Source organism: Oncorhynchus mykiss, chromosome 1, assembly GCF_057628025.1.
Source record: "Oncorhynchus mykiss isolate SJ-2025 chromosome 1, ASM5762802v1, whole genome shotgun sequence".
In the NCBI taxonomy this organism is placed as follows: domain Eukaryota; kingdom Metazoa; phylum Chordata; class Actinopteri; order Salmoniformes; family Salmonidae; genus Oncorhynchus; species Oncorhynchus mykiss.
The window spans coordinates 86186943-86214344 of NC_143022.1; the positions used below are offsets into that span (position 1 = coordinate 86186943).

At 41.2% G+C, this 27402-nt stretch overlaps 1 protein-coding gene across 11 annotated transcripts in view; it reads right to left on the minus strand.

The window, feature by feature from the left end:
- Nucleotides 1-27402, minus strand: part of LOC100301648 (calcium-activated potassium channel subunit alpha-1a) — a 331508-nt gene that overhangs the window by 54948 nt on the left and 249158 nt on the right. For 9 of the 11 annotated variants that reach the window (XM_036986941.2, XM_036986926.2, XM_090242399.1 and 6 more), the window contains exons 17-18: nt 26467-26553; nt 26123-26199 (exon numbers count right to left, since the gene is read on the minus strand). In XM_036986941.2, the coding sequence (XP_036842836.1) occupies nt 26123-26199; nt 26467-26553 (164 nt within the window). Of the gene's footprint in view, nt 1-17487; nt 18785-26122; nt 26200-26466; nt 26554-27402 lie in introns of those variants that run through there. The other 2 variants (XM_090242414.1, XM_090242408.1) reach the window with 1 other exon arrangement.

Genomic DNA, 27402 nt, shown 5'->3' on the forward strand with positions numbered 1-27402 from the left:
GTGATAGTCTGACTATAACCAGCCTGAGTAGACCTGTAACTCCATTAGGTAGAATGTGATAGTCTGACTATAACCAACCTGAGTAGGCCTATAACTCCATTAGGTAGAATGTGATAGTCTGACTATAACCAACCTGAGTAGGCCTATAACTCCTTTAGGTAGAATGTGATAGTCTGACTATAACCAGCCTGAGTAGACTATAACCAACCTGAGTAGGCCTAAAACTCCATTAGGTAGAATGTGATATTCTGACTATAACCAACCTGAGTAGGCCTATTAACTCCATTAGGTAGAATGTGATAGTCTGACTATAACCAACCTGAATAGGCCTGTAACTCCATTAGGTAGAATGTGATAGTCTGACTATAACCAACCTGAGTAGGCCAGTAACTCCATTAGGTAGAATGTGATAGTCTGACTATAACCAGCCTGAGTAGACCTGTAACTCCATTAGGTAGAATGTGATAGTCTGACTATAACCAACCTGAGTAGGCCTATAACTCCATTAGGTAGAATGTGATAGTCTGACTATAACCAACCTGAGTAGGCCAGTAACTCCATTAGGTAGAATGTTATAGTCTGACTATAACCAACCTGAGTAGGCCTATAACTCCTTTAGGTAGAATGTGATAGTCTGACTATAACCAGCCTGAGTAGACTATAACCAACCTGAGTAGGCCTGTAACTCCATTAGGTAGAATGTGATAGTCTGACTATAACCAACCTGAGTAGATCTATATCTCCATTAGTTAGAATGTGATAGTCTGACTATAACCAGCCTGAGTAGGCCTGTAACTCCATTAGGTAGAATGTGATAGTCTGACTATAACCAACCTGAGTAGGCCTAAAACTCCATTAGGTAGAATGTGATAGTCTGACTATAACCAACCTGAGTAGGCCTATAACTCCTTTAGGTAGAATGTGATAGTCTGACTATAACCAGCCTGAGTAGACTATAACAAACCTGAGTAGGCCTGTAACTCCATTAGGTAGAATGTGATAGTCTGACTATAACCAACCTGAGTAGGCCTGTAACTCCATTAGGTAGAATGTGATAGTCTGACTATAACCAACCTGAGTAGGCCAGTAACTCCATTAGGTAGAATGTGATAGTCTGACTATAACCAGCCTGAGTAGACCTGTAACTCCATTAGGTAGAATGTGATAGTCTGACTATAACCAACCTGAGTAGGCCTATAACTCCATTAGGTAGAATGTGATAGTCTGACTATAACCAACCTGAATAGACCTGTAACTCCATTAGGTAGAATGTGATAGTCTGACTATAACCAACCTGAGTAGGCCTATAACTCCATTAGGTAGAATGTGATAGTCTGACTATAACCAACCTGAATAGGCCTGTAACTCCATTAGGTAGAATGTGATAGTCTGACTATAACCAGCCTGAGTAGACTATAACCAACCTGAGTAGGCCTATAACTCCATTAGGTAGAATGTGATAGTCTGACTATAACCAACCTGAGTAGGCCAGTAACTCCATTAGGTAGAATGTTATAGTCTGACTATAACCAGCCTGAGTAGACCTGTAACTCCATTAGGTAGAATGTGATAGTCTGACTATAACCAACCTGAGTAGGCCTATAACTCCATTAGGTAGAATGTGATAGTCTGACTATAACCAACCTGAGTAGGCCTATAACTCCATTAGGTAGAATGTGATAGTCTGACTATAACCAACCTGAATAGGCCTGTAACTCCATTAGGTAGAATGTGATAGTCTGACTATAACCAACCTGAGTAGGCCAGTAACTCCATTAGGTAGAATGTGATAGTCTGACTATAACCAGCCTGAGTAGACCTGTAACTCCATTAGGTAGAATGTGATAGTCTGACTATAACCAACCTGAGTAGGCCTATAACTCCATTAGGTAGAATGTGATAGTCTGACTATAACCAACCTGAGTAGGCCAGTAACTCCATTAGGTAGAATGTTATAGTCTGACTATAACCAACCTGAGTAGGCCTATAACTCCTTTAGGTAGAATGTGATAGTCTGACTATAACCAGCCTGAGTAGACTATAACCAACCTGAGTAGGCCTGTAACTCCATTAGGTAGAATGTGATAGTCTGACTATAACCAACCTGAGTAGATCTATATCTCCATTAGTTAGAATGTGATAGTCTGACTATAACCAGCCTGAGTAGGCCTGTAACTCCATTAGGTAGAATGTGATAGTCTGACTATAACCAACCTGAGTAGGCCTATAACTCCATTAGGTAGAATGTGATAGTCTGACTATAACCAACCTGAATAGGCCTGTAACTCCATTAGGTAGAATGTGATAGTCTGACTATAACCAACCTGAGTAGGCCAGTAACTCCATTAGGTAGAATGTGATAGTCTGACTATAACCAGCCTGAATAGACCTGTAACTCCATTAGGTAGAATGTGATAGTCTGACTATAACCAACCTGAGTAGGCCTATAACTCCATTAGGTAGAATGTGATAGTCTGACTATAACCAACCTGAATAGGCCTGTAACTCCATTAGGTAGAATGTGATAGTCTGACTATAACCAACCTGAGTAGGCCTATAACTCCTTTAGGTAGAATGTGATAGTCTGACTATAACCAACCTGAGTAGGCCTGTAACTCCATTAGGTAGAATGTGATAGTCTGACTATAACCAACCTGAGTAGATCTATATCTCCATTAGTTAGAATGTGATAGTCTGACTATAACCAGCCTGAGTAGACCTGTAACTCCATTAGGTAGAATGTGATAGTCTGACTATAACCAACCTGAGTAGGCCTATAACTCCATTAGGTAGAATGTGATAGTCTGACTATAACCAACCTGAGTAGGCCTATAACTCCATTAGGTAGAATGTGATAGTCTGACTATAACCAACCTGAGTAGGCCTATAACTCCATTAGGTAGAATGTGATAGTCTGACTATAACCAACCTGAGTAGATCTATAACTCCATTAGGTAGAATGTGATAGTCTGACTATAACCAGCCTGAGTAGACTATAACCAACCTGAGTAGGCCTATAACTCCATTAGGTAGAATGTGATAGTCTGACTATAACCAACCTGAGTAGGCCAGTAACTCCATTAGGTAGAATGTTATAGTCTGACTATAACCAGCCTGAGTAGACCTGTAACTCCATTAGGTAGAATGTGATAGTCTGACTATAACCAACCTGAGTAGGCCTATAACTCCATTAGGTAGAATGTGATAGTCTGACTATAACCAACCTGAGTAGGCCTATAACTCCATTAGGTAGAATGTGATAGTCTGACTATAACCAACCTGAGTAGGCCTATAACTCCTTTAGGTAGAATGTGATAGTCTGACTATAACCAGCCTGAGTAGACTATAACCAACCTGAGTAGGCCTAAAACTCCATTAGGTAGAATGTGATAGTCTGACTATAACCAACCTGAGTAGGCCTATTAACTCCATTAGGTAGAATGTGATAGTCTGACTATAACCAACCTGAATAGGCCTGTAACTCCATTAGGTAGAATGTGATAGTCTGACTATAACCAACCTGAGTAGGCCAGTAACTCCATTAGGTAGAATGTGATAGTCTGACTATAACCAGCCTGAGTAGACCTGTAACTCCATTAGGTAGAATGTGATAGTCTGACTATAACCAACCTGAGTAGGCCTATAACTCCATTAGGTAGAATGTGATAGTCTGACTATAACCAACCTGAGTAGGCCTATAACTCCTTTAGGTAGAATGTGATAGTCTGACTATAACCAGCCTGAGTAGACTATAACCAACCTGAGTAGGCCTAAAACTCCATTAGGTAGAATGTGATAGTCTGACTATAACCAACCTGAGTAGGCCTATTAACTCCATTAGGTAGAATGTGATAGTCTGACTATAACCAACCTGAATAGGCCTGTAACTCCATTAGGTAGAATGTGATAGTCTGACTATAACCAACCTGAGTAGGCCAGTAACTCCATTAGGTAGAATGTGATAGTCTGACTATAACCAGCCTGAGTAGACCTGTAACTCCATTAGGTAGAATGTGATAGTCTGACTATAACCAACCTGAGTAGGCCTATAACTCCATTAGGTAGAATGTGATAGTCTGACTATAACCAACCTGAGTAGGCCAGTAACTCCATTAGGTAGAATGTTATAGTCTGACTATAACCAACCTGAGTAGGCCTATAACTCCTTTAGGTAGAATGTGATAGTCTGACTATAACCAGCCTGAGTAGACTATAACCAACCTGAGTAGGCCTGTAACTCCATTAGGTAGAATGTGATAGTCTGACTATAACCAACCTGAGTAGATCTATATCTCCATTAGTTAGAATGTGATAGTCTGACTATAACCAGCCTGAGTAGGCCTGTAACTCCATTAGGTAGAATGTGATAGTCTGACTATAACCAACCTGAGTAGGCCTAAAACTCCATTAGGTAGAATGTGATAGTCTGACTATAACCAACCTGAGTAGGCCTATAACTCCTTTAGGTAGAATGTGATAGTCTGACTATAACCAGCCTGAGTAGACTATAACAAACCTGAGTAGGCCTGTAACTCCATTAGGTAGAATGTGATAGTCTGACTATAACCAACCTGAGTAGGCCTGTAACTCCATTAGGTAGAATGTGATAGTCTGACTATAACCAACCTGAGTAGGCCAGTAACTCCATTAGGTAGAATGTGATAGTCTGACTATAACCAGCCTGAGTAGACCTGTAACTCCATTAGGTAGAATGTGATAGTCTGACTATAACCAACCTGAGTAGGCCTATAACTCCATTAGGTAGAATGTGATAGTCTGACTATAACCAACCTGAATAGACCTGTAACTCCATTAGGTAGAATGTGATAGTCTGACTATAACCAACCTGAGTAGGCCTATAACTCCATTAGGTAGAATGTGATAGTCTGACTATAACCAACCTGAATAGGCCTGTAACTCCATTAGGAAGAATGTGATAGTCTGACTATAACCAGCCGGAGTAGACTATAACCAACCTGAGTAGGCCTATAACTCCATTAGGTAGAATGTGATAGTCTGACTATAACCAACCTGAGTAGGCCAGTAACTCCATTAGGTAGAATGTTATAGTCTGACTATAACCAGCCTGAGTAGACCTGTAACTCCATTAGGCAGAATGTGATAGTCTGACTATAACCAACCTGAGTAGGCCTATAACTCCATTAGGTAGAATGTGATAGTCTGACTATAACCAACCTGAGTAGGCCTATAACTCCATTAGGTAGAATGTGATAGTCTGACTATAACCAACCTGAATAGGCCTGTAACTCCATTAGGTAGAATGTGATAGTCTGACTATAACCAACCTGAGTAGGCCAGTAACTCCATTAGGTAGAATGTGATAGTCTGACTATAACCAGCCTGAGTAGACCTGTAACTCCATTAGGTAGAATGTGATAGTCTGACTATAACCAACCTGAGTAGGCCTATAACTCCATTAGGTAGAATGTGATAGTCTGACTATAACCAACCTGAGTAGGCCAGTAACTCCATTAGGTAGAATGTTATAGTCTGACTATAACCAACCTGAGTAGGCCTATAACTCCTTTAGGTAGAATGTGATAGTCTGACTATAACCAGCCTGAGTAGACTATAACCAACCTGAGTAGGCCTGTAACTCCATTAGGTAGAATGTGATAGTCTGACTATAACCAACCTGAGTAGATCTATATCTCCATTAGTTAGAATGTGATAGTCTGACTATAACCAGCCTGAGTAGGCCTGTAACTCCATTAGGTAGAATGTGATAGTCTGACTATAACCAACCTGAGTAGGCCTAAAACTCCATTAGGTAGAATGTGATAGTCTGACTATAACCAACCTGAGTAGGCCTATAACTCCTTTAGGTAGAATGTGATAATCTGACTATAACCAGCCTGAGTAGACTATAACCAACCTGAGTAGGCCTGTAACTCCATTAGGTAGAATGTGATAGTCTGACTATAACCAACCTGAGTAGGCCTGTAACTCCATTAGGTAGAATGTGATAGTCTGACTATAACCAACCTGAGTAGGCCAGTAACTCCATTAGGTAGAATGTGATAGTCTGACTATAACCAGCCTGAGTAGACCTGTAACTCCATTAGGCAGAATGTGATAGTCTGACTATAACCAACCTGAGTAGGCCTATAACTCCATTAGGTAGAATGTGATAGTCTGACTATAACCAACCTGAATAGGCCTGTAACTCCATTAGGTAGAATGTGATAGTCTGACTATAACCAACCTGAGTAGGCCAGTAACTCCATTAGGTAGAATGTGATAGTCTGACTATAACCAGCCTGAGTAGACCTGTAACTCCATTAGGTAGAATGTGATAGTCTGACTATAACCAACCTGAGTAGGCCTATAACTCCATTAGGTAGAATGTGATAGTCTGACTATAACCAACCTGAATAGGCCTGTAACTCCATTAGGTAGAATGTGATAGTCTGACTATAACCAACCTGAGTAGGCCTATAACTCCTTTAGGTAGAATGTGATAGTCTGACTATAACCAGCCTGAGTAGACTATAACCAACCTGAGTAGGCCTATAACTCCATTAGGTAGAATGTGATAGTCTGACTATAACCAACCTGAGTAGGCCAGTAACTCCATTAGGTAGAATGTTATAGTCTGACTATAACCAGCCTGAGTAGACCTGTAACTCCATTAGGTAGAATGTGATAGTCTGACTATAACCAACCTGAGTAGGCCTATAACTCCATTAGGTAGAATGTGCTAGTCTGACTATAACCAACCTGAGTAGGCCTATAACTCCATTAGGTAGAATGTGATAGTCTGACTATAACCAACCTGAGTAGGCCTATAACTCCATTAGGTAGAATGTGATAGTCTGACTATAACCAACCTGAGTAGATCTATAACTCCATTAGGTAGAATGTGATAGTCTGACTATAACCAGCCTGAGTAGACTATAACCAACCTGAGTAGGCCTATAACTCCATTAGGTAGAATGTGATAGTCTGACTATAACCAACCTGAGTAGGCCAGTAACTCCATTAGGTAGAATGTTATAGTCTGACTATAACCAGCCTGAGTAGACCTGTAACTCCATTAGGTAGAATGTGATAGTCTGACTATAACCAACCTGAGTAGGCCTATAACTCCATTAGGTAGAATGTGATAGTCTGACTATAACCAACCTGAGTAGGCCTATAACTCCATTAGGTAGAATGTGATAGTCTGACTATAACCAACCTGAGTAGGCCTATAACTCCTTTAGGTAGAATGTGATAGTCTGACTATAACCAACCTGAGTAGGCCAGTAACTCCATTAGGTAGAATGTGATAGTCTGACTATAACCAGCCTGAGTAGACCTGTAACTCCATTAGGTAGAATGTGATAGTCTGACTATAACCAACCTGAGTAGGCCTATAACTCCTTTAGGTAGAATGTGATAGTCTGACTATAACCAGCCTGAGTAGACTATAACCAACCTGAGTAGGCCTGTAACTCCATTAGGTAGAATGTGATAGTCTGACTATAACCAACCTGAGTAGGCCTGTAACTCCATTAGGTAGAATGTGATAGTCTGACTATAACCAACCTGAGTAGGCCAGTAACTCCATTAGGTAGAATGTGATAGTCTGACTATAACCAGCCTGAGTAGACCTGTAACTCCATTAGGTAGAATGTGATAGTCTGACTATAACCAACCTGAGTAGGCCTATAACTCCATTAGGTAGAATGTGATAGTCTGACTATAACCAACCTGAATAGGCCTGTAACTCCATTAGGTAGAATGTGATAGTCTGACTATAACCAACCTGAGTAGGCCAGTAACTCCATTAGGTAGAATGTGATAGTCTGACTATAACCAGCCTGAGTAGACCTGTAACTCCATTAGGTAGAATGTGATAGTCTGACTATAACCAACCTGAGTAGGCCTATAACTCCATTAGGTAGAATGTGATAGTCTGACTATAACCAACCTGAATAGGCCTGTAACTCCATTAGGTAGAATGTGATAGTCTGACTATAACCAACCTGAGTAGGCCTATAACTCCTTTAGGTAGAATGTGATAGTCTGACTATAACCAGCCTGAGTAGACTATAACCAACCTGAGTAGGCCTATAACTCCATTAGGTAGAATGTGATAGTCTGACTATAACCAACCTGAGTAGGCCAGTAACTCCATTAGGTAGAATGTTATAGTCTGACTATAACCAGCCTGAGTAGACCTGTAACTCCATTAGGTAGAATGTGATAGTCTGACTATAACCAACCTGAGTAGGCCAGTAACTCCATTAGGTAGAATGTTATAGTCTGACTATAACCAGCCTGAGTAGACCTGTAACTCCATTAGGTAGAATGTGATAGTCTGACTATAACCAACCTGAGTAGGCCTATAACTCCATTAGGTAGAATGTGATAGTCTGACTATAACCAACCTGAGTAGGCCTATAACTCCATTAGGTAGAATGTGATAGTCTGACTATAACCAACCTGAGTAGGCCTATAACTCCTTTAGGTAGAATGTGATAGTCTGACTATAACCAGCCTGAGTAGACTATAACCAACCTGAGTAGGCCTAAAACTCCATTAGGTAGAATGTGATAGTCTGACTATAACCAACCTGAGTAGGCCTATTAACTCCATTAGGTAGAATGTGATAGTCTGACTATAACCAACCTGAATAGGCCTGTAACTCCATTAGGTAGAATGTGATAGTCTGACTATAACCAACCTGAGTAGGCCTATAACTCCTTTAGGTAGAATGTGATAGTCTGACTATAACCAACCTGAGTAGATCTATAACTCCATTAGGTAGAATGTGATAGTCTGACTATAACCAGCCTGAGTAGACTATAACCAACCTGAGTAGGCCTATAACTCCATTAGGTAGAATGTGATAGTCTGACTATAACCAACCTGAGTAGGCCAGTAACTCCATTAGGTAGAATGTTATAGTCTGACTATAACCAGCCTGAGTAGACCTGTAACTCCATTAGGTAGAATGTGATAGTCTGACTATAACCAACCTGAGTAGGCCTATAACTCCATTAGGTAGAATGTGATAGTCTGACTATAACCAACCTGAGTAGGCCTATAACTCCATTAGGTAGAATGTGATAGTCTGACTATAACCAACCTGAGTAGGCCTATAACTCCTTTAGGTAGAATGTGATAGTCTGACTATAACCAGCCTGAGTAGACTATAACCAACCTGAGTAGGCCTAAAACTCCATTAGGTAGAATGTGATAGTCTGACTATAACCAACCTGAGTAGGCCTATTAACTCCATTAGGTAGAATGTGATAGTCTGACTATAACCAACCTGAATAGGCCTGTAACTCCATTAGGTAGAATGTGATAGTCTGACTATAACCAACCTGAGTAGGCCTATAACTCCTTTAGGTAGAATGTGATAGTCTGACTATAACCAGCCTGAGTAGACTATAACCAACCTGAGTAGGCCTAAAACTCCATTAGGTAGAATCTGATAGTCTGACTATAACCAACCTGAGTAGGCCTATAACTCCATTAGGTAGAATGTGATAGTCTGACTATAACCTGAGTAGGCCTGTAACTCCAATAGGTAGAATGTGATAGTCTGACTATAACCAACCTGAGTAGACCTGTAACTCCATTAGGTAGAATGTGATAGTCTGACTATAACCTGAGTAGGCCTGTAACTCCATTAGGTAGAATGTGATAGACGCTGGGCCAATTGTGTACCACCCTATGTGACTCTGGAATCGAACCAGGGACTGTAGTGACGCCTCTTACACTGAGATGCAGTGCGCCACTCAGGAGCTTAAGGAATAGAGCACTATATAAGGAATAGGGCAGTTTTATATAAGGTATAGGATGCTATTATATAGGGAATAGAGTGCTATTATACAGGGAATAGGGTGCTATTATACAGGGAATAGGGTGCTATTATATAGGGAATAGAGTGCTATTATATAGGGAATAGAGTGCTATTATATAGGGAATATAGTGCTATTATATAGAGAGTAGAGTGCTATTATATAAGGAATAGGGTCCTATTATATAGGGAATAGGGTGCTATTATATAGGGAATAGGGTCCAACTATATAGGGAATAGGGTCCTATTATATAGGGAATAGAGTGCTATTATATAGGGAATAGAGTGCTATTATATAGGGAATAGAGTGCAATTATATAGGGAATAGAGTGCTATTATATAGGGAATAGAGTGCTATTATATAGGGAATAGAGTGCTATTATATAGGGAATATAGTGCTATTATATAGGGAATATAGTGCTATTATATAGGGAATAGAGTGCTATTATATAGGGAATAGAGTGCTATTATATAGGGAATAGGGTCCAACTATATAGGGAATAGAGTCCTATTATATAGGGAATAGAGTGCTATTATATAGGGAATAGAGTGCTATTATATAGGGAATAGAGTGCTATTATATAGGGAATAGAGTGCTATTATATAGGGAATAGAGTGCTATTATATATGGAATAGAGTGCTATTATATAATGAAAATGGTGCTATTATATAGGGAATAGAGTGCTATTATATAGGGAATAGAGTGCTATTATATAGGGAATAGAGTGCTATTATTTAGAGAATAGAGTGCTATTAGATATGGAAAATGGTGCTATTATATACGAAATAGAGTGCTATTATATGGGAAATAGGGTGCTTCTATATAGAGAATAGGGTGCTTCTATATAGAGAATAGGGTGCTTCTATATAAGGAATAGGGTGCTACTATATAGGGAATAGGGTGCTATTATATAGAGAATAGGGTGCTTCTATATAGAGAATAGGGTACTTCTATATAAGGAATAGGGTGCTACTATATAAGGAATAGGGTGCTACTATATAGGGAATAGGGTGCTTCTATATAGAGAATAGGGTGCTTCTATATAAGGAATAGGGTGCTACTATATAAGGAATAGGGTGCTACTATATAGGGAATAGGGTGCTACTATATAGAGAATAGGGTGCTATTATTTAGAGAATAGAGTGCTATTAGATATGGAAAATGGTGCTATTATATACGAAATAGAGTGCTATTATATGGGAAATAGGGTGCTTCTATATAGAGAATAGGGTGCTTCTATATAGAGAATAGGGTGCTTCTATATAAGGAATAGGGTGCTACTATATAGGGAATAGGGTGCTATTATATAGAGAATAGGGTGCTTCTATATAGAGAATAGGGTACTTCTATATAAGGAATAGGGTGCTACTATATAAGGAATAGGGTGCTACTATATAGGGAATAGGGTGCTTCTATATAGAGAATAGGGTGCTTCTATATAGAGAATAGGGTGCTTTTATTTAAGGAATAGGGTGCTACTATGTAGGGAATAGGGTGCTATTATATAGATAATATGATGTTTCTATATAGAGAATAGGGTGCTTCTATATAAGGAATAGGGTGCTACTATATAAGGAATAGGGTTCTATTATATAGTGAATAGGGTGCTACTATATAGTGAATAGGGTGCTTCTATATAAGGAATAGGGTGCTACTATATAAGGAATAGGGTGCTACTATATAGGGAATAGGGTGCTACTATATAGTGAATAGGGTGCTTCTATATAGAGAATAGGGTGCTTCTATATAGAGAATAGGGTGCTTCTATTTAAGGAATAGGGTGCTACTATGTAGGGAATAGGGTGCTATTATATAGAGAATAGGATGTTTCTATATAGAGAATAGGGTGCTTCTATATAAGGAATAGGGTGCTACTGTATAGGGAATAGGGTTCTATTATATAGGGAATAGGGTGCTATTATAGAGGGAATTAGGGTCCTATTATATAGGGAATATTGTGCTATTATATAGGGAATAGAGTCCTATTATATTTGGAATAGGGTCCTATTTGGGATGAGTCAGACAGTGAGCTAGCTAGCTATATTATTCTTCCCTGCTCTGTTCTGTCGTCAACAGTAAAGGTCACAGTGAAGGCCCAGGGCTGCCCTGTGACACACACCCTCAAACAGGGACCCTCGCTGGCTCTGGCATCTGTCGCTATCGATCTGCCCGCGTCCGCAGAGGCGGCAGGCTAACCGGCTAGCGTCTGAGGGGTAGTGCGACAGAGGAACACGGTTGGGAGAAGGGGGAACCAAGCTTGCCTGGTGGACAGGAGCTGTCAGAGCAGGTTTCGGTGATGGACCAGCAGGGCCAGAGAAATGAAAATGCAAACATAATTTCCACGTCAGGCTGGATAAGGAACGCCTGCTGCTGACACACACACACATATATACATACATACACACACACACCTCCCTTCCTCCGTAAGTAAGACCCAGACTTGCTCACAGCACACAGACCCAGCTTCAGGTCCAAACCCCTTCTCCCCTAACCCCTGACCCTAACCCCTGCCGGTCCAGTCCCAGCAGGTCCAGTCCCAGTAGGTCCAGCCCCAGCAGGCCCCAGCAGGTCCAGCCCCAGCAGGTCCAGTCCCAGCAGGCCCAGCCCCAGCAGGCCCAGCCCCAGCAGGCCCCAGCAGGCCCAGCCCCAGCAGGTCCCAGCAGGTCCAGCCCCAGCAGGACCCAGCCCCAGCAGCCCCAGCCCCCAGGATCGAACCCCAGATGGTCCCCAGAAGAAGTATAAGCTGGGACAAACAATACCCTGAGAGATCAAAAACAGTGTGTCTGTCCCAAAGATGACCTCCACAAGGTTCACCTCCTAGCTGAATCACTGCTCTTACGAAGAAAGAAGCACAACCACTTTAGATTTAGACAGAGCTATGCGTTTCACATGTCTACTATTTCAATTGGCAAACAACTCTGCATAACATGTGATCAAAATGTAACATGTTAATAACATACGACGTGAAGTGCCTCACAGATACATTAAATAAATAAGAAAACACTATCCAAAAAGAAACCAGTTATCCAGAGAGGAAAATCCATTTCAGATGTGAATGAAGTTGTGATCTGAGACATCCTATCAGAGACATCCTATCCACCCCGAAAAAAAGACAGAGAGAAAATCCAATGACTGCGATCCCTAACAGACATTGCGACCCTATTCTCTCTCTCCAGAGTAAAATGGGGAAATCCGCAGTTGAAACAATAACAGAGCATTTTCACCCCTTTCGGTAAAAAGCTGAGGGATGGGGCTGGAGAAATGTAACCATTTGCAAATTCATAGATGGAGCTGATGGTGGCCGACAGTTGAACTAAGCTCATGAGGTAAGTTATATTCTTCATGAATCAATGGGTACATATCACTCATTTATAAGTCCAAAAATGGTTGAAGCGAGTGCAGATTTCCCCTTTAATAAAGAGAACAGGAAGAAATCCAAGGAAGATTCCCTGAAATCCTGGGAGGGGCTGACGGAGGAAAGAGATCAGTAACTTCCAGAATGGCCAGCTATAGGTGCAGACGGAGAGTAGTGGCCCACCAACCTACAAGAGGAAAAACTCAACATCAGCCGGTTGACACTAATCTAGTCTGAGCTCACTCCCAGATGGTGGGAGAATGCTGAGGAGGAAATCAGATGGGGATAGAAGAGCAACAGAGAGCTAAGTTCCCACGCTTTTCAATGCACCGCTCACTGGTTTCATCTGTTTCCACTAGCAATCTGGATGTGGCTAAATAACCAACTAACACATGTAAAAATGTGGATGAAACAACAACACCCTCTGTAAATGTAAAATAAGCTACAACTTAAAAAAGTGACCTATCCCTTCAAGGAAACAGAGCATGTTTTCCTGGGTTCCTGATTACTGAGGAATCGTGGGGAGTAGCTAGCTCTCTCAATCCCTATCTGTTGGCTGGTTGGGGCTGGATGAGTAACATGGCTGAGGGACACGATCGCAAGGAAACTGGAAAAGTATTTCCAAAGAACTAAACACTCATCATATTCATTGTTTTCTCATAGGGAGATTAACCCATGTCCTATAATAATGAAGAGAGATACACAATCAACAACTACATACCACAATACTCTGACAGACAAGAGTCTTATAATCACGTATAATCATGTAATAAGCCACGGTGAGAACCTTGAAGAGGAACGTGGTGGAAGTCTGGCAATGAGGATGTAAACAGTGAGAACCTTGAAGAGAAACGTGGTGGAAGTCTGGCAATGAGGATGTAAACAGTGAGAACCTTGAAGAGAAACGTGGTGGAAGTCTGGCAATGAGGATGTAAACAGTGAGAACCTTGAAGAGAAACGTGGTGGAAGTCTGGCAATGAGGACGTAAACAGTGAGAAACTTTAAAAGTACAGTCGGCAAAATTACATCATACGCAACAGGGCGTGGACACAAAAGAGGGTGGGATATTGTGAAGAGCCAATAAATCGCTAAGCCCCACCCCCCTGGTTTTCCTGGGAAGTCCAATTTCCCATGGACACCAATGGAGAAAACCCACAAGGATCTCAAACACAAGGATCTTAAACTGTGTTTTTTTAAACACAGACTACCTACCCCTTGCTAATCAGAAATTATGTTGTGGTGGACTGTCATTAGAATTGCTTCACGGGAACATGGTAAAAGTAAGTTTGTACTGTGGCTAGCAACAGGCTCTGAACGAACTGTCAACATGCAGTCAAAGCTACTAAACAATTTTGGAGATAACCAGTACTCAAATTGTATTTGATGTCAAAAGCAGATGTGAGTTATACTCCTAAGCTAGTTAACATGCACTACCAGTCAAAAGTTGTAGAACTCCTACTCATTCAAGGGCTTTTCTTTATTTGTACTATTTTCCACGTTGTAGAATAATAGTGAAGACGTCAACACTATGAAATAACACATGGAATCATTTAGTAACCCAAAAAAACGTGTTATATTTGAGATTATTCAAATAGCCCGTTACCTTGACAGCTTTGCACACTCCTGGCATTCTCTCAACCAGCTCCACAAGGTAGTCACCTGGAATACATTTCAATTAACAGGTGTGCCTTGTTAATTGGTCCATTATTTTACCAGGTAAGTTGACTGAGAACATGTTCTCATTTGCAGCAACGACCTGGGGAATAGTTACAGGGGAGAGGAGGGAGGATGAATGGCCAATTTTAAACTGGGGATTATTAGGTGACCGTGATGGTTTGAGGGCCAGATTGGGAATTTAGCCAGGACACCGGGGTTAACACCCCTACTCTTACGATAAGTGCCATGGGATCTTTAATGACTTCAGAGAGTCAAGACACCCGTTTAACATCCCATCCGATTGACAGCACCCTACACAGGGCACTGCCCTGGGGCATTATCCAGAGAGGAAAATCAATTTCAGATGTGAATGAAGTCGTGATCTGAGACATCCTATCAGAGACATCTGGATATTTTTTTAGACCAGAGGAAAGAGTGCCTCCTACTGGCCCTCCAACACCACTTCCAGCAGCATCTGGTCACCCATCCAGAAACTGACCAGGACCAACCCTGCTTAGCTTCAGAAGCAAGCCAGCAGTGGTATGCAGGGTGGTATGCTGCTGGCAAATTGTTAAAAATGTATTTGGGGAATTTCTTTCCTTCTTAATGCGTTTGAGCCAATCAGTTGTGTTGTGACAAGGTTGGAAGAAGATGGTCTTTTACCAAATAGTACTAAGTCCACATTATGGCAAGAACAGTTCAATAAGCAAATAGAAATGACAGTCCATCATTACTATAAGACATGAAGGTCAGTCAATCCTGAACATTTCAATAACTTTTTTCAAGTGCAGTCGCAAAAACCAACAAGCGCTATTATGAAACTGTCTCTCATGAGGACCACCTCAGGAATGTAAGACCCAGAGTTACCTCTGCTGCAGAGGATAAGTTCATTAGAGTTACCAGCCTCTAATGAACTTATCCTCTGAGTTCAAGTAACAGACACATCTCAACATCAACTGTCCAGAGGAGACCTTCATGGTCGAATTGCTGCATGAAACCACTACTAAAGGACACCAATAAGAAGAAGAGACGTGCTTGGGCCAAGAAACACGAGCAATGGACATTAGACCAGTGGAAATTTGTCCTTTGATCTGGAGCACAAGTTGGTTTTTGGTTGCAACCGCCGTGTCTTCGTGAGATGCGGTATGGATGAACGGATGATCTCCACATGTGTATTTCCCACCGTAAAGCACGGAGGAGGAGATGTGATGGTATGGGAGTGCTTTGCTGGTGACACTGTCTGTGATTTATTTAGAATTCAAGGCACACTTAACCAGAATGGCTACCACAGCATTCTGCAGCGATACGCCATCTCATCTGGTTTGGGCTTACTATAATTTGTTTTTCAACAGGACAATGACCCAACACACCTCCAGGCTGTGTAAGGGTTGTTTTACCAAGAAGGAGAGTGATGGAGTGCTGCATCAGATGACCTGGCCTCCACAATCCCCTAACCTCAACCAAATTGAGATGGTTTGGGATGTGCTCAGCATATGTGGGAACTCCTTCAAGACTGTTGGAAAATAATTCCAGGTGAAGCTGGTTGAGAGAATGCCAAGAGTGTGCAAAGCTGTCGTCAATGCAAAGGGTGGCTACTTTGAAATATCTCAAATATAAATATATTTTTGATTTGTTTAACACTTTTTTGGTTACTACATGATTCCATGTGTTATTCCATAGTTTTGATGTCTTCACTATTATTCTACAATGTGGAAAATAATAAAAAATAAAGAAAAACCCTGGAATGAGTAGGTGTTCTAAGACTTTTTACCGGTAGTGTACATTTGGAGAATACAAGTTATATTAACTGGCTAGCTAGTTAACTGGATGGCTAGTTATTTGCAATGTTTTCTTTCAATGGTGGTCAATGAGCGTGCGCTAGCTAACCTGCTAGCAAACAATGGAATAAAAATATACTTTCGGATTCTTAAAAATTCAACAGTGACTGTGCTGTTTTTATATTTTTCTGAAAACTCTCCGCTTTTGCCATTGCCCTCAGTGGCTTCCCGTTGTGTATGATGATGTCATCTTGTTTAGTAGTAAGATAAAGCCCACTTGATATGCTACATATCTACATTATATATGAATATCAGTGGATGAACATGGCTCTCGTTCCTGCACAAGTCAGTCCTGTGTGCGTGAAATAAAATTATCAGGAACAGCACAGAAACACAATTAGCAAGGAGGTTCCTCTATAGGCTTGCGATGCCTTCATAAACAAAGTAAGACAAAACAACAACAACAACACAAATAAACAGAAATAAATCATCCCTTCAACGAAGTCATGTTTTTCTTCATCATAATTATAGATAATATACAGTATTTGAAAGAATATAACACACGAAACACCAACTGTCTAATAGCAGTCCCCATCCGAGTGGCTGACGAATGTAGCAGGCGCTAGCCACAGAGCTAACAGCTACAGTGGAGCAGCACCATAAAGCAACACCATCACTGCCACCCAATACAACCCACAGAAAATATAATAATAAATACTACTCAAATTCAAAAACAATATTATCACAAATACATTTAAATAAGCAACAACAGCAACTATGGAAGCACGCCACATGGACAACGTTACGGATAAAGCACAAAGGTACATGGTCCACACACAGAACAGACATGTAACAGCATGTGTTGGGCGGTGTAACTTACAGGCACGTAAAGTGGTTGCGCAATCATGAACAGAGACAGAGGAGAGTGGGTAGGCCCTCTGTAGGGTGTCCATGTTACTATGTACACTGCCTGACATGCAAGAGCAGTCTCGCTCTGAACGGCCGCAATCAAAACAACATGCCAGTTTCATTTGTTTGTAGGCGGACATCTTGGCTACAGTCATGTTTTGGGATGAGAGGAAGAGGAAAAGCAGCAGGTTAATGGCAAAAGGTGAAATAGTCATCCAGGGAAGCCAGAAGGTAACTCCATAAAGATAATAAATGCAAAGCCTTTAGATACCAGCTCACGCAGGCTTGAGCCCCAAAAAAGACCAGTAAAGGGCACCTATAATCAGGGGTTGGAACCGGTTCAGGAAACACAAAAGGAAACCATAAAAGAACAACAATTTTCAAGGAACAGAAACAGAACCGAAAGTCATCTCTAGTATTCCGGAACCGAACCATTATTTTTAAATCTTGAGAACAGTTTTTTTGTCCCGAAAATTGTTTTCATGTCTAGTATATAATTATTTTATAAGTGAAGTTCTGATGCTAGTAATAAACTAAACACATTCCAATTCACGTCATGATGTTTAGCGCTTCAAGCCAAGCCCTCTTTATGTCCACCCATCTTTCTCGCTCTCTCCCCACCATTGAAATTTCAGTCGCATCTCGCGCCTGCACTTATACGACCAATGAAACATGTGAACATCTACCCATTCTGTAGCTTCTCTATCCTTGATAATTGGTGGAGTAAATTAATGAGCTATAAATGTAAAAACTATGTTGATTTGACAGGTTAAAAAAAAGTACAAAAAGGGTTCTGTTTCAAACAAAACGATTGGAAAATAATTTTGGATCCAACCCCTGCCTAAAATATTAGGGTGCTTCATATACGGCAAGAGTGCCAAACTGCAGTGACAATTGTGTGCAATATATTGCCATGGTCAAATTAAGCTCTTTCAATTTCATCCCAAAGTCTTGTTTTGATCAATAAAGTTTTTAACAACTTGAAAGTTGTAGTCCAATTTGGCTAGTCAAAAAGGTCTCAGGGTCAAGGGTCAAGCTGTGTCCTAAGGCTGAAAATGCCATAACAGGTATAAAGGCAAATATGACAGTGGGGTAAAGGGGGGAGAGGATAGAGGGGAATGGGAGGGGGGGAGGTCATTCAGGGCCAGAGAGTAGCATGGACAATGTCTTCAGCAGCAAACCTCATACAGACATATAATATAAATATAAACATAACAGATCATAACATCCTCTATCCGTCCGGCTAAAGGTGTGGATCACGTACCTGTATCCCCTCATGCAGCTGTGGCAGCCGTGGTCAAGGATCCATCACACTAATCTACTGGCTAGACTGGCCAGGCCATTCCATGCTAGCAGGACAGGAGTTTCACTACAGCAGCACTCCTCCAGAAAGGCTTGAGAGTGGTGTGTGTGTACAGTGCATTGGGAAAGTATTCAGACGCCTTGACTTTTTACACATTTTGTTACCTTACAGCCTTATTCTAAAATGTCTCAAATTGTTTTACTCCCTCATCAATCTAAACACAATACCCCATAATGACAAAGCAACAAAGGAATGGTCCGTAGAGGGGCGGCAGGTAGCCTAGTGGTTAGAGCGTCGGGCTAGTAACTGAAAGGTTGCTAGATCAAATCCCAGAGGTAAAAATCTGCCCCTGAACAAGGCAGTCAACCCACTAGGCCGTCATTGTAAATAAAAATTTGTTCTTAACTGACTTGCTAACTAACTGACATGCCTCGTTAAATAAAGGTTAAAACCTCTTAAGGCTAGGCAGAATACTGCCCCCTTTGGAGGAATTGCGTGCCCATAGTAAACTGAAAAGAAATCTGTCCAAAATTGCTAATATATGCACATAATAATTATTATTGGATAGAAAACACTATAAAGCTTCTAAAACCGTTGGAATTATGTCTGTAAGTTAAGCAGAACTCACAGGGCAGGCATTCTTCCAAACTAGTTTTGGGATCATGAAAGTTGGGGGGAAATTTGACGTGATCGCCCCCACCCTTCCCAACCAGCTATGGATCTGGGGACACTTTCTATGTCTTCCACTAGATGTCCTCATTCAGTAGAGCGTTTAATCGTTCAAATCCCGCGAGTTTTGGCCCTATGGGAGTGAATTGAGTGAGTGTCGCGAGAAAATACCTGTGCGTTAGGGCGCGAATTGGTCCCATCCATTCCTTTGTTCCAGTACTCCGGAGGAGAACAAACAATGACCGGTTGAATTGAAAATTGTTTTGCACGTTTAGAACATCCTAAAGCTTGATTCTGCACTTAGTTTGACCTGTTTAGTCGACATATAATATGTAATTTTGAAGTTTTGATGCGCAACTTTTCGGGACCAGAGGACATTTTGGGTGCATTTCAGCTGATATTGTTAGCAGATGCTAATACAAAGACACAAGACTTGAAACCAAACGATGTTTTGGGTAAGTATGAACCCTTCCAGTACATTCTGAACGAAGACCATCAAAGGTAAGGGAATATTTATGCTGAAATTGTGTGTTTCTGTTGACTCCAACATTAGCGGAGAAATATTGCTTATGTCTGAGCGCCGTCTCAGAATATTGAATAGTGAGCGATTTCTGTAACGTTAAAAAGAAATGTAACAAAGCGATTGCATTAAGAAGCAGTGTATCTTTCTAACTATATGTAGAACATGTATATTTAGTCAAAGTTTATGATGTCTATTTACGTTATCTTGCGGCGCTACCTATATTTTCTGCGGACATTTTTCAGTATTTTCTGAACATGAATTCAATGTAAATTGACATTTATGGATATAAATGGCATATTATTGAAAAAAAAATTATGTACTGTGTAACATGTCCTATTACTGTCATCTGATGAAGATTTTCAAAAGGTTAGTGAATGATTTATTTTTTAATCCTGCTTTTATAATTTTATATTTTCTGGGACAAAATGGCTGCCTCTTGTCTTCGTTTCGGTGGTGGTCTAATATAAATATGTGGTGTTTTCGCCGTAAAACATTTTAAAAATCTGACATGCTGGGTAGATGAACAAGGTGTTTATCTTTCATTTGAGGTATTGGACTTGTTAATGTGTGGAGGTTAAATATTTCTAAGAATATTTTTGCGTTCCATGCGCCACGTTCCAGCTGAACGTGGGAGGGGTCGTTCCCAAAAGGGAACCCTAACCCGTCATCAGGTTAAATAAACACAAAGTAAAAAATAAGAATGTTTGCTAATTTATAAAAAATTATAATAATAATATTACATTTACATAAGTATTCAGGACCTTCAGTACTTTGTTTAAGTACCTTTGGCAGCAATTACAGCCTCGAGTCTTCCTGGGTATGACGCTACAAACTTGGCACACTTGTATTTGGGGATTTTCCCCCATTCATTTCAAGCTCTGTCCGGTTGGATGGGGAGTGTCGCTGCACAGCTATTTTCAGGTCTCTTCAGAGATGTTCGATCGGGTTCAAGTCTGGGCTCTGGCTGGGACATTCAGAGACTTGTCCCAAAGCCACTCCAGTGTTGACTTTGCTGTGTGGTTAGGGTCGTTGTCCTGTTGGAAGGTGAACCTTCGCCCCAGTCTGAGGTCTGATCGCTCTTGAGCAGGTTTTCATCAATTATCTCTTTGCTCTGTTCATCTTTCCCTTGATCCTGACTGGTCTCCCAGTCCCTGCCGCTGAAAAACATCCCCAAAGCATGATGCTGCCACCACCATGCATCACCGTAGGGATGGTGCAAGGTTTCCTCCAGACATGACGCTTGGTATTCAGGCCAAACAGTTCAATCTTGGTTTCATCAGACCAGAGAATCCAAGTGGGCTGTCATGTGCCTTTTACTGAGTGGCTTCCGTCTGGCCACTCTACCATAAAGGCCTGATTGGTGGAGTGCTGCAGAGATGGTTGTCCTTCTGGAAGGTTCTCCCATCTCCACAGAGTAATTCTGGAGCTCTGTCAGAGTGACTATTTGGTTCTTGGTCACCTCCCTGACCAAGGCCCTTCTCCCACGATTGCGCAGTTTGGCCGGGCGGCCAGCTCTAGGAAGAGTCTTAGTGGTTCCAAACTTCCTCATTTAAGAATGATTGATGTCACTGTGTTCTTGGAGACCTTCAATGCTGCAAAAAAAATTGGTACCCTTCCCCAATCTGTTTCTTTAACACAATTATGTCTCGAAGCGCTACAGACTATTCCTTCTACCTCATGGCTTGGTTTTTGCTTTGACAGGTGTGTGCTTTTCCAAATCATGTCCAATCAATTGAATTTACCACAGGTGGACTCCAATGGAGTTATAGAAACATCAAGGATGATCAATGGAAACTGGATGCCCCTGAGCTCAATTTAGAGTCTCATAGCAAAGGGTCTGAATACTTAAGTAAATAAGGCATGTTATTTATTTATTTTTGCTTTGTCATTATAGGGTATATTGTGTGTAGATTGACAAGGATAAAACAAATTTAAAAAATTACAATACGTCTGTAACGTAACAAAATGTGGAAAAACTCAAGGGGTCTGAATACTTTGCGAATGCACTGTATTTGCAAGTTACTGCGCATGTACATGATGTATATCACACATTTGAAGCGTGTGTGTGTGTATATATGTGTCAAGATCTTAACCCCAGGAGGAGCGGTAGGTAGTGAAAACCCCTCAGAGCAGCGGTTCTAGATTGCTGTGGCTCTGGTTCAGTGACAGACAACAGTCCCTGGGTTCCATTATCTCTGTGCCAGGATGCCAACTCACCAACTCACACTAACACGATCACAGAAACGCACTCTCTCCCTCCCTCTCTCTGGGGAGAACTATACGTCTACCTTTACTGTTTTAACCATATGTGGCTAGGAGGGTTTGTAGCCAGAGAGAGAATGGAGAGCGAGGCCTGGCCCCATCAGGGTCTGTGTGTCCTACAAACAGCATGCACAAGTGCTTTATAAACATTCATAAGCATGCATAGAGAGATCATAGCGATTAAAGGGTGTGGAGTGGGGTACCTGTTTACAGAGCAGAAAGAGTTTGGAGGTGTGCCAGATGCGAGCAGTGAGTGTCATTTCATGCTGAACTATATTATTTGTTCGTTTTTTCTAGGTGGGTATTCAGTTGAACACAGTACGTGTCGTGGTAATTTTGGCTAGCAAGAGATGGGAGGAGGAGATGGAGAACACAACACAACATGACAATGTTTTTGAACAAATGACTTCACACATACCCTTTACCCTGATCTAGCCTACTACAGTATGGACTATGGTGTCCCTTTTAGGACATTCTTCACCACAAGAGTGAACATGAACAAGACTGTCTGTGTACATTTTGTCAAAGAAAGGTGATTGTTAACACACACACACACACACACACCACTACGCTGTCAGTTTGTTTTTGTGGTTCTGGAAATAAACGTTTTTGTTTTCATATGTCACATTCAACATTCCACCAGACAAAACATACAAAGATAGAAGTCAAGTTGAATATCAATAGTGAGAAGGATGTCCTAATGGAACTCATACTTATGGTCACTGGTCCTCTAAAGGGAAAGACAACCCTATTTAGCAAGAACGTGATGAGCCGTGTTGACTTTGAATAGTAAATCAAACTTAATAACATATGGATACTTATATAAAATGTTTGTTTAAATAAACTAAAGCCACTATTACTTTTATCCAGTTATTGTATCATGTTGCAAAGCACAAATGTAAATAGAGGAATGTGTAACACAAAGAAAAGTTTTTCCTAGAAAGACTCACTTTGTGTTCAGACACATCTCAACCAAACCAAAACACCAAACACCATAAAACACAGCCAAGAGTTAATGAAATTATCCCTTTCACTGTTTACTGTAACCATAGAAAAGGTATTACCAGAACAGTCATTCCATTAAAATCAATGGGTCTGTGATGAGTGTTCCAGTTCAATTACAGTGGTCTAGTTCTAGTAATTCTGTGTCTATGACTGAAACACACCCTGTTGCTCATAATATTCTTGCTGAATAGGTTTCTGAGGACCTCAGTGTCAGTTTCCTTCGATAAGGCTACATTCAGGACTATGGCAAGACATCGCCACCTAGTGGCCAACTAGCAGTACAGCAATGAAGCGCGCAGTACAGTTAAAGCACTGTCTCGTAAAGCAGTTTTCTTTCACTCAGGGCACTGATGACAGCTAGTAAAAAGGCCCTGGCGACCATCTAGAATTGAAATGAATTACAGTGGGGCTGTGGGCGACAATATTTCAATTCTTAATGCACTGGTAAACTCTGGGTAGTGGTACGATTGGAGCTGGGCAGAGTACCAGAGAACTGGGGAGCAGCGAGGGGGGCTAGAAGTACTGGGGGTGGGGAGGGGAACTAAAAGCAGTGAGGGGAGTGGAGGGTGAGGGGGTACAACCAGATTGTTTTGATTGTGTTTTGGAGACATTGCTTGCTGAGCTGAATCATTTCCAGAACTTCCCACAAGAACACTTTACGCTTTTCTGAAAATACAACAGTGTAAAAAATAGCCTCAGAGTGAGAAGATTAATTTGAATCTAAATGGTTTTATTTTTTTCTCTCCCCCCTCCTGTTGTCTCTCTTAAATCCATTAAATCCATGACTAGCATTACCAATATCAATCTGCGTTTGACATTTCAGATTGTCACCACATTCCATTTTCAACTTACTCAGTGCGTATCATTAGAGAGAGGGTAAGGAGGACTCATGGAAAGCTGAAAACACAAGGCTTGGGTTTCTAATATAATACTGAGGCAAAAATGTCGAAGAGAGTTCATGCACTTCTCCTATAATAAAATCACACTCTGTCATACTAAGGGAGTCAGAGACCGGGCTAGACTATGAGCCTATGAGGAGACAGACTAGATAATCAGATGTAGGTGTGAGTTTGGGTTCTGCTGAATTCAGGTCTGGTCTGAGGCAGGACAGTGTAAAGATGAGAGGCGGGGAGAAGGATGCAAACGCTACACCGGTAACATGCAACATAGAATACTGCTGGCAGAGAAAGAGAAGAGACACTCGCACTGCACTCTGGGTAGGAGGGAACCCGTGTTTTTTTACTCACAGTAAATCACTACCAGAGGGTGGTTAAAGAAAGTAGTGGTGTTTCCCACCGGCAGCAGGGGAAGGAAATAACATCAACAACATGTCAATGGTCATAAAAACTTGGACAAAACAAACAACAACAGAAACAAAACAGAACTAACAGAAGACAAACATTCATTCTAGTAATGGAACTGTCATCTCTCTAAATGTGGCCCTCCTGTTGGTAATACAACAGAGACACAGAAACTAAAATAATCTAGAATAGAACTGTCTCGTTTCAGGTACAGTAAATCTATTGGACTAATGCCTGATTCACACTATAGGGCCAACCCAAACCGTACAGTGCTGGCTCAGATATATATTTTCACATTGTCCAATCCAGCACGGTGGCAGAAACTGTGGCGGATGTGTAACCAGGCCAGCCCAGTACAGCTCAGCTTGCCTCCGTTTGGCCTTATAGTGATAATCAGACAATACAGGTCTCTGGTTCTCTCTACCTGACAAACTACCAGGCCTTTAGTCTGAATAAGTGAGATGACACAGATAAAGGGAAAGGACAGTGGAGATTGTGTGTTTGTTTGGGCGTAGGCTGCTTACTGTAATTGTTGCTGACCTTTCTAGATGTATGGAGACTGCAGGAGGTGGAACTATTTAACATGTTGGGACAAGGGCCCATGTAGGTAAGGCCCTTAACGCTTTTCATTCAGCCTATTCAGGAAGTAGACTGAAAATACGACTTACTGTATATTATTTTCCTCAATGAGTTTACTTCCTGAATTGAAAAGAAATTGAGCCCAACCCTGGTAAACATTCTCTAATTCCCAGTCTGATCAAAAGTACAAGTTGAGAAAAAGGGTCATGTTCCACGTCATCCCCCGCTGGCAGAAGTTTATGGTAGTATGCCTGGACCATTACGGTGTTCTGATTCTGTATGGTTTGACCAATAGGGTATGTGGTTGTCTGACCCCATGAACCCTGAGCAGAGGAACGCCATTATTTAATTTATTATTCCACCTGACTGAGGTCAATACCTCTGCCCATATTACAGAGTCGCTATGGTGACCTGACAGCCTCCCTCGTCTGCTCAACTACTTCTGTCACTCAAACTCACTCCATCATTAGCACACTGACAACTCTCTCTCTCTCGGTCCCTTTCTGCCTCCAGACTTCAGTCCACTCTTCTAACTAGTTTTGTCATTATGATACATAACATGATCAGGTTACATATTTTAGTCATGAAATTAATAAATCAAACTAAATGTGTAGAATGTTGCCTGTACTTATTTTGGATTTAATAAATAATATTATCATGCATTGATTTTGGATTATACCACAATGAAGGATGAGGAATTGTGATCACAGTTATTACACTTTCAAATGGGACTCAAGGTCATCACTGGGATAATTTCCATTTCAAAGTGTATAATAGCAAAACAATATAGTTATAGCTGTAAAATGATATTCCTATGAGAAACAGTGAGGGATATGACATCATTCATATAGCACATCCTAATCCTAATTCAGCGACAGTGGGAGGTGGGGGAGGGGTTGGGAGGAGAGGAGGGTCATAAGAGGGGTGAGTGATTGTGTTGTGGGCAGGGCATGGGTGTACTCACGTCGTTTGCAGCCACACTTTTTGATCCGTTTGGGGTCTGTGATGTCATCGTGACAAGCTTTGCAGTAGAAAAATGCTCTGGGGAGGAAACAGCAGCATAGATATTTATCATCTCAGTTTGCAACTCACCTTGTGAGTTTGACCCATTTCACCAGGTTGACCTGTGAGTTGGCTTTTACCAGCTGGCTTTTACTTTTACCAATGGCACCTTTATTTTTAACAAGATATTTAGAGAAGTTGAATGCCTAATCTCCTTTTAGCCACCAAGAGAATGAAAACCCAGGCAAGGCTTTTCCTGTGGCGTTTTTCTGTATTTTTCCGTGATGGTGGGATGATAGCCATTACCTCTTTACTTCTTTGGCATCACTGGCGATGAAGAACCCCAGAGTTCCTTCCTGCATCTTTACGTGGTTCCCCGGGTTGATGAGGATGCTGGGTAATGGGAGATAGATGACATCACACTCTTTAGAAGCTGTTATGGTCGTTAGAGTCACACTCACGCGCTAATCAAGAGGAATGGTACACACACATCATCAACCGTCTGGCTAGAGCTACAGTACAATGAACAGCGAACTAGAGCAGCCTGATCGGATTGGTCAATGAAATCACAGCTTCTGCAGTCTCCAGTTGTTTAGTTTGGAGAGTAGTTATAATGGAAGTTTTGTAAATGCTCTACAGTCTAGGCTAGCAGGCGACTGTATGGAGGCTGTATAGTGTGCTGGAAAAACACCTTGTTTCCATGTTTTGCCACCTTCTCTGAGGTTAATCACACAGATCGACAGAATGCACAACAGCATGAGTTGGTTGGTCAATTTTAATTATTTTTCTTTTTCACCATGGTTCTGGAGTGGATGTAAGGGCAGAGGTAGGAGTAGTGAAGGGGTGGTCAGAAATAATTAAAATTGTTGTTGTTATGGAGTGGTTTCAGCCTCAGCAGTCAGTTAGATACTGTTACCTGGGTTATTACTGGACAGTGAAGTGTTACACTGCAGTTAGATACTGTTACCTGGGTTATTACTGGACAGTGAGTGTTACACTACAGTTAGATACTGTTACCTGGGTTATTACTGGACAGTGGAGTATTACACTTCAGTTAGATAGTGTTACCTGGGTTATTACTGGACAGTGAGTGTTACACTACAGTTAGATACTGTTACCTGGGTTATTACTGGACAGTGGAGTATTACACTTCAGTTAGATAGTGTTACCTGGGTTATTACTGGACAGTGAGTGTTACACTACAGTTAGATACTGTTGCCTGGGTTATTACTGGACAGTGAA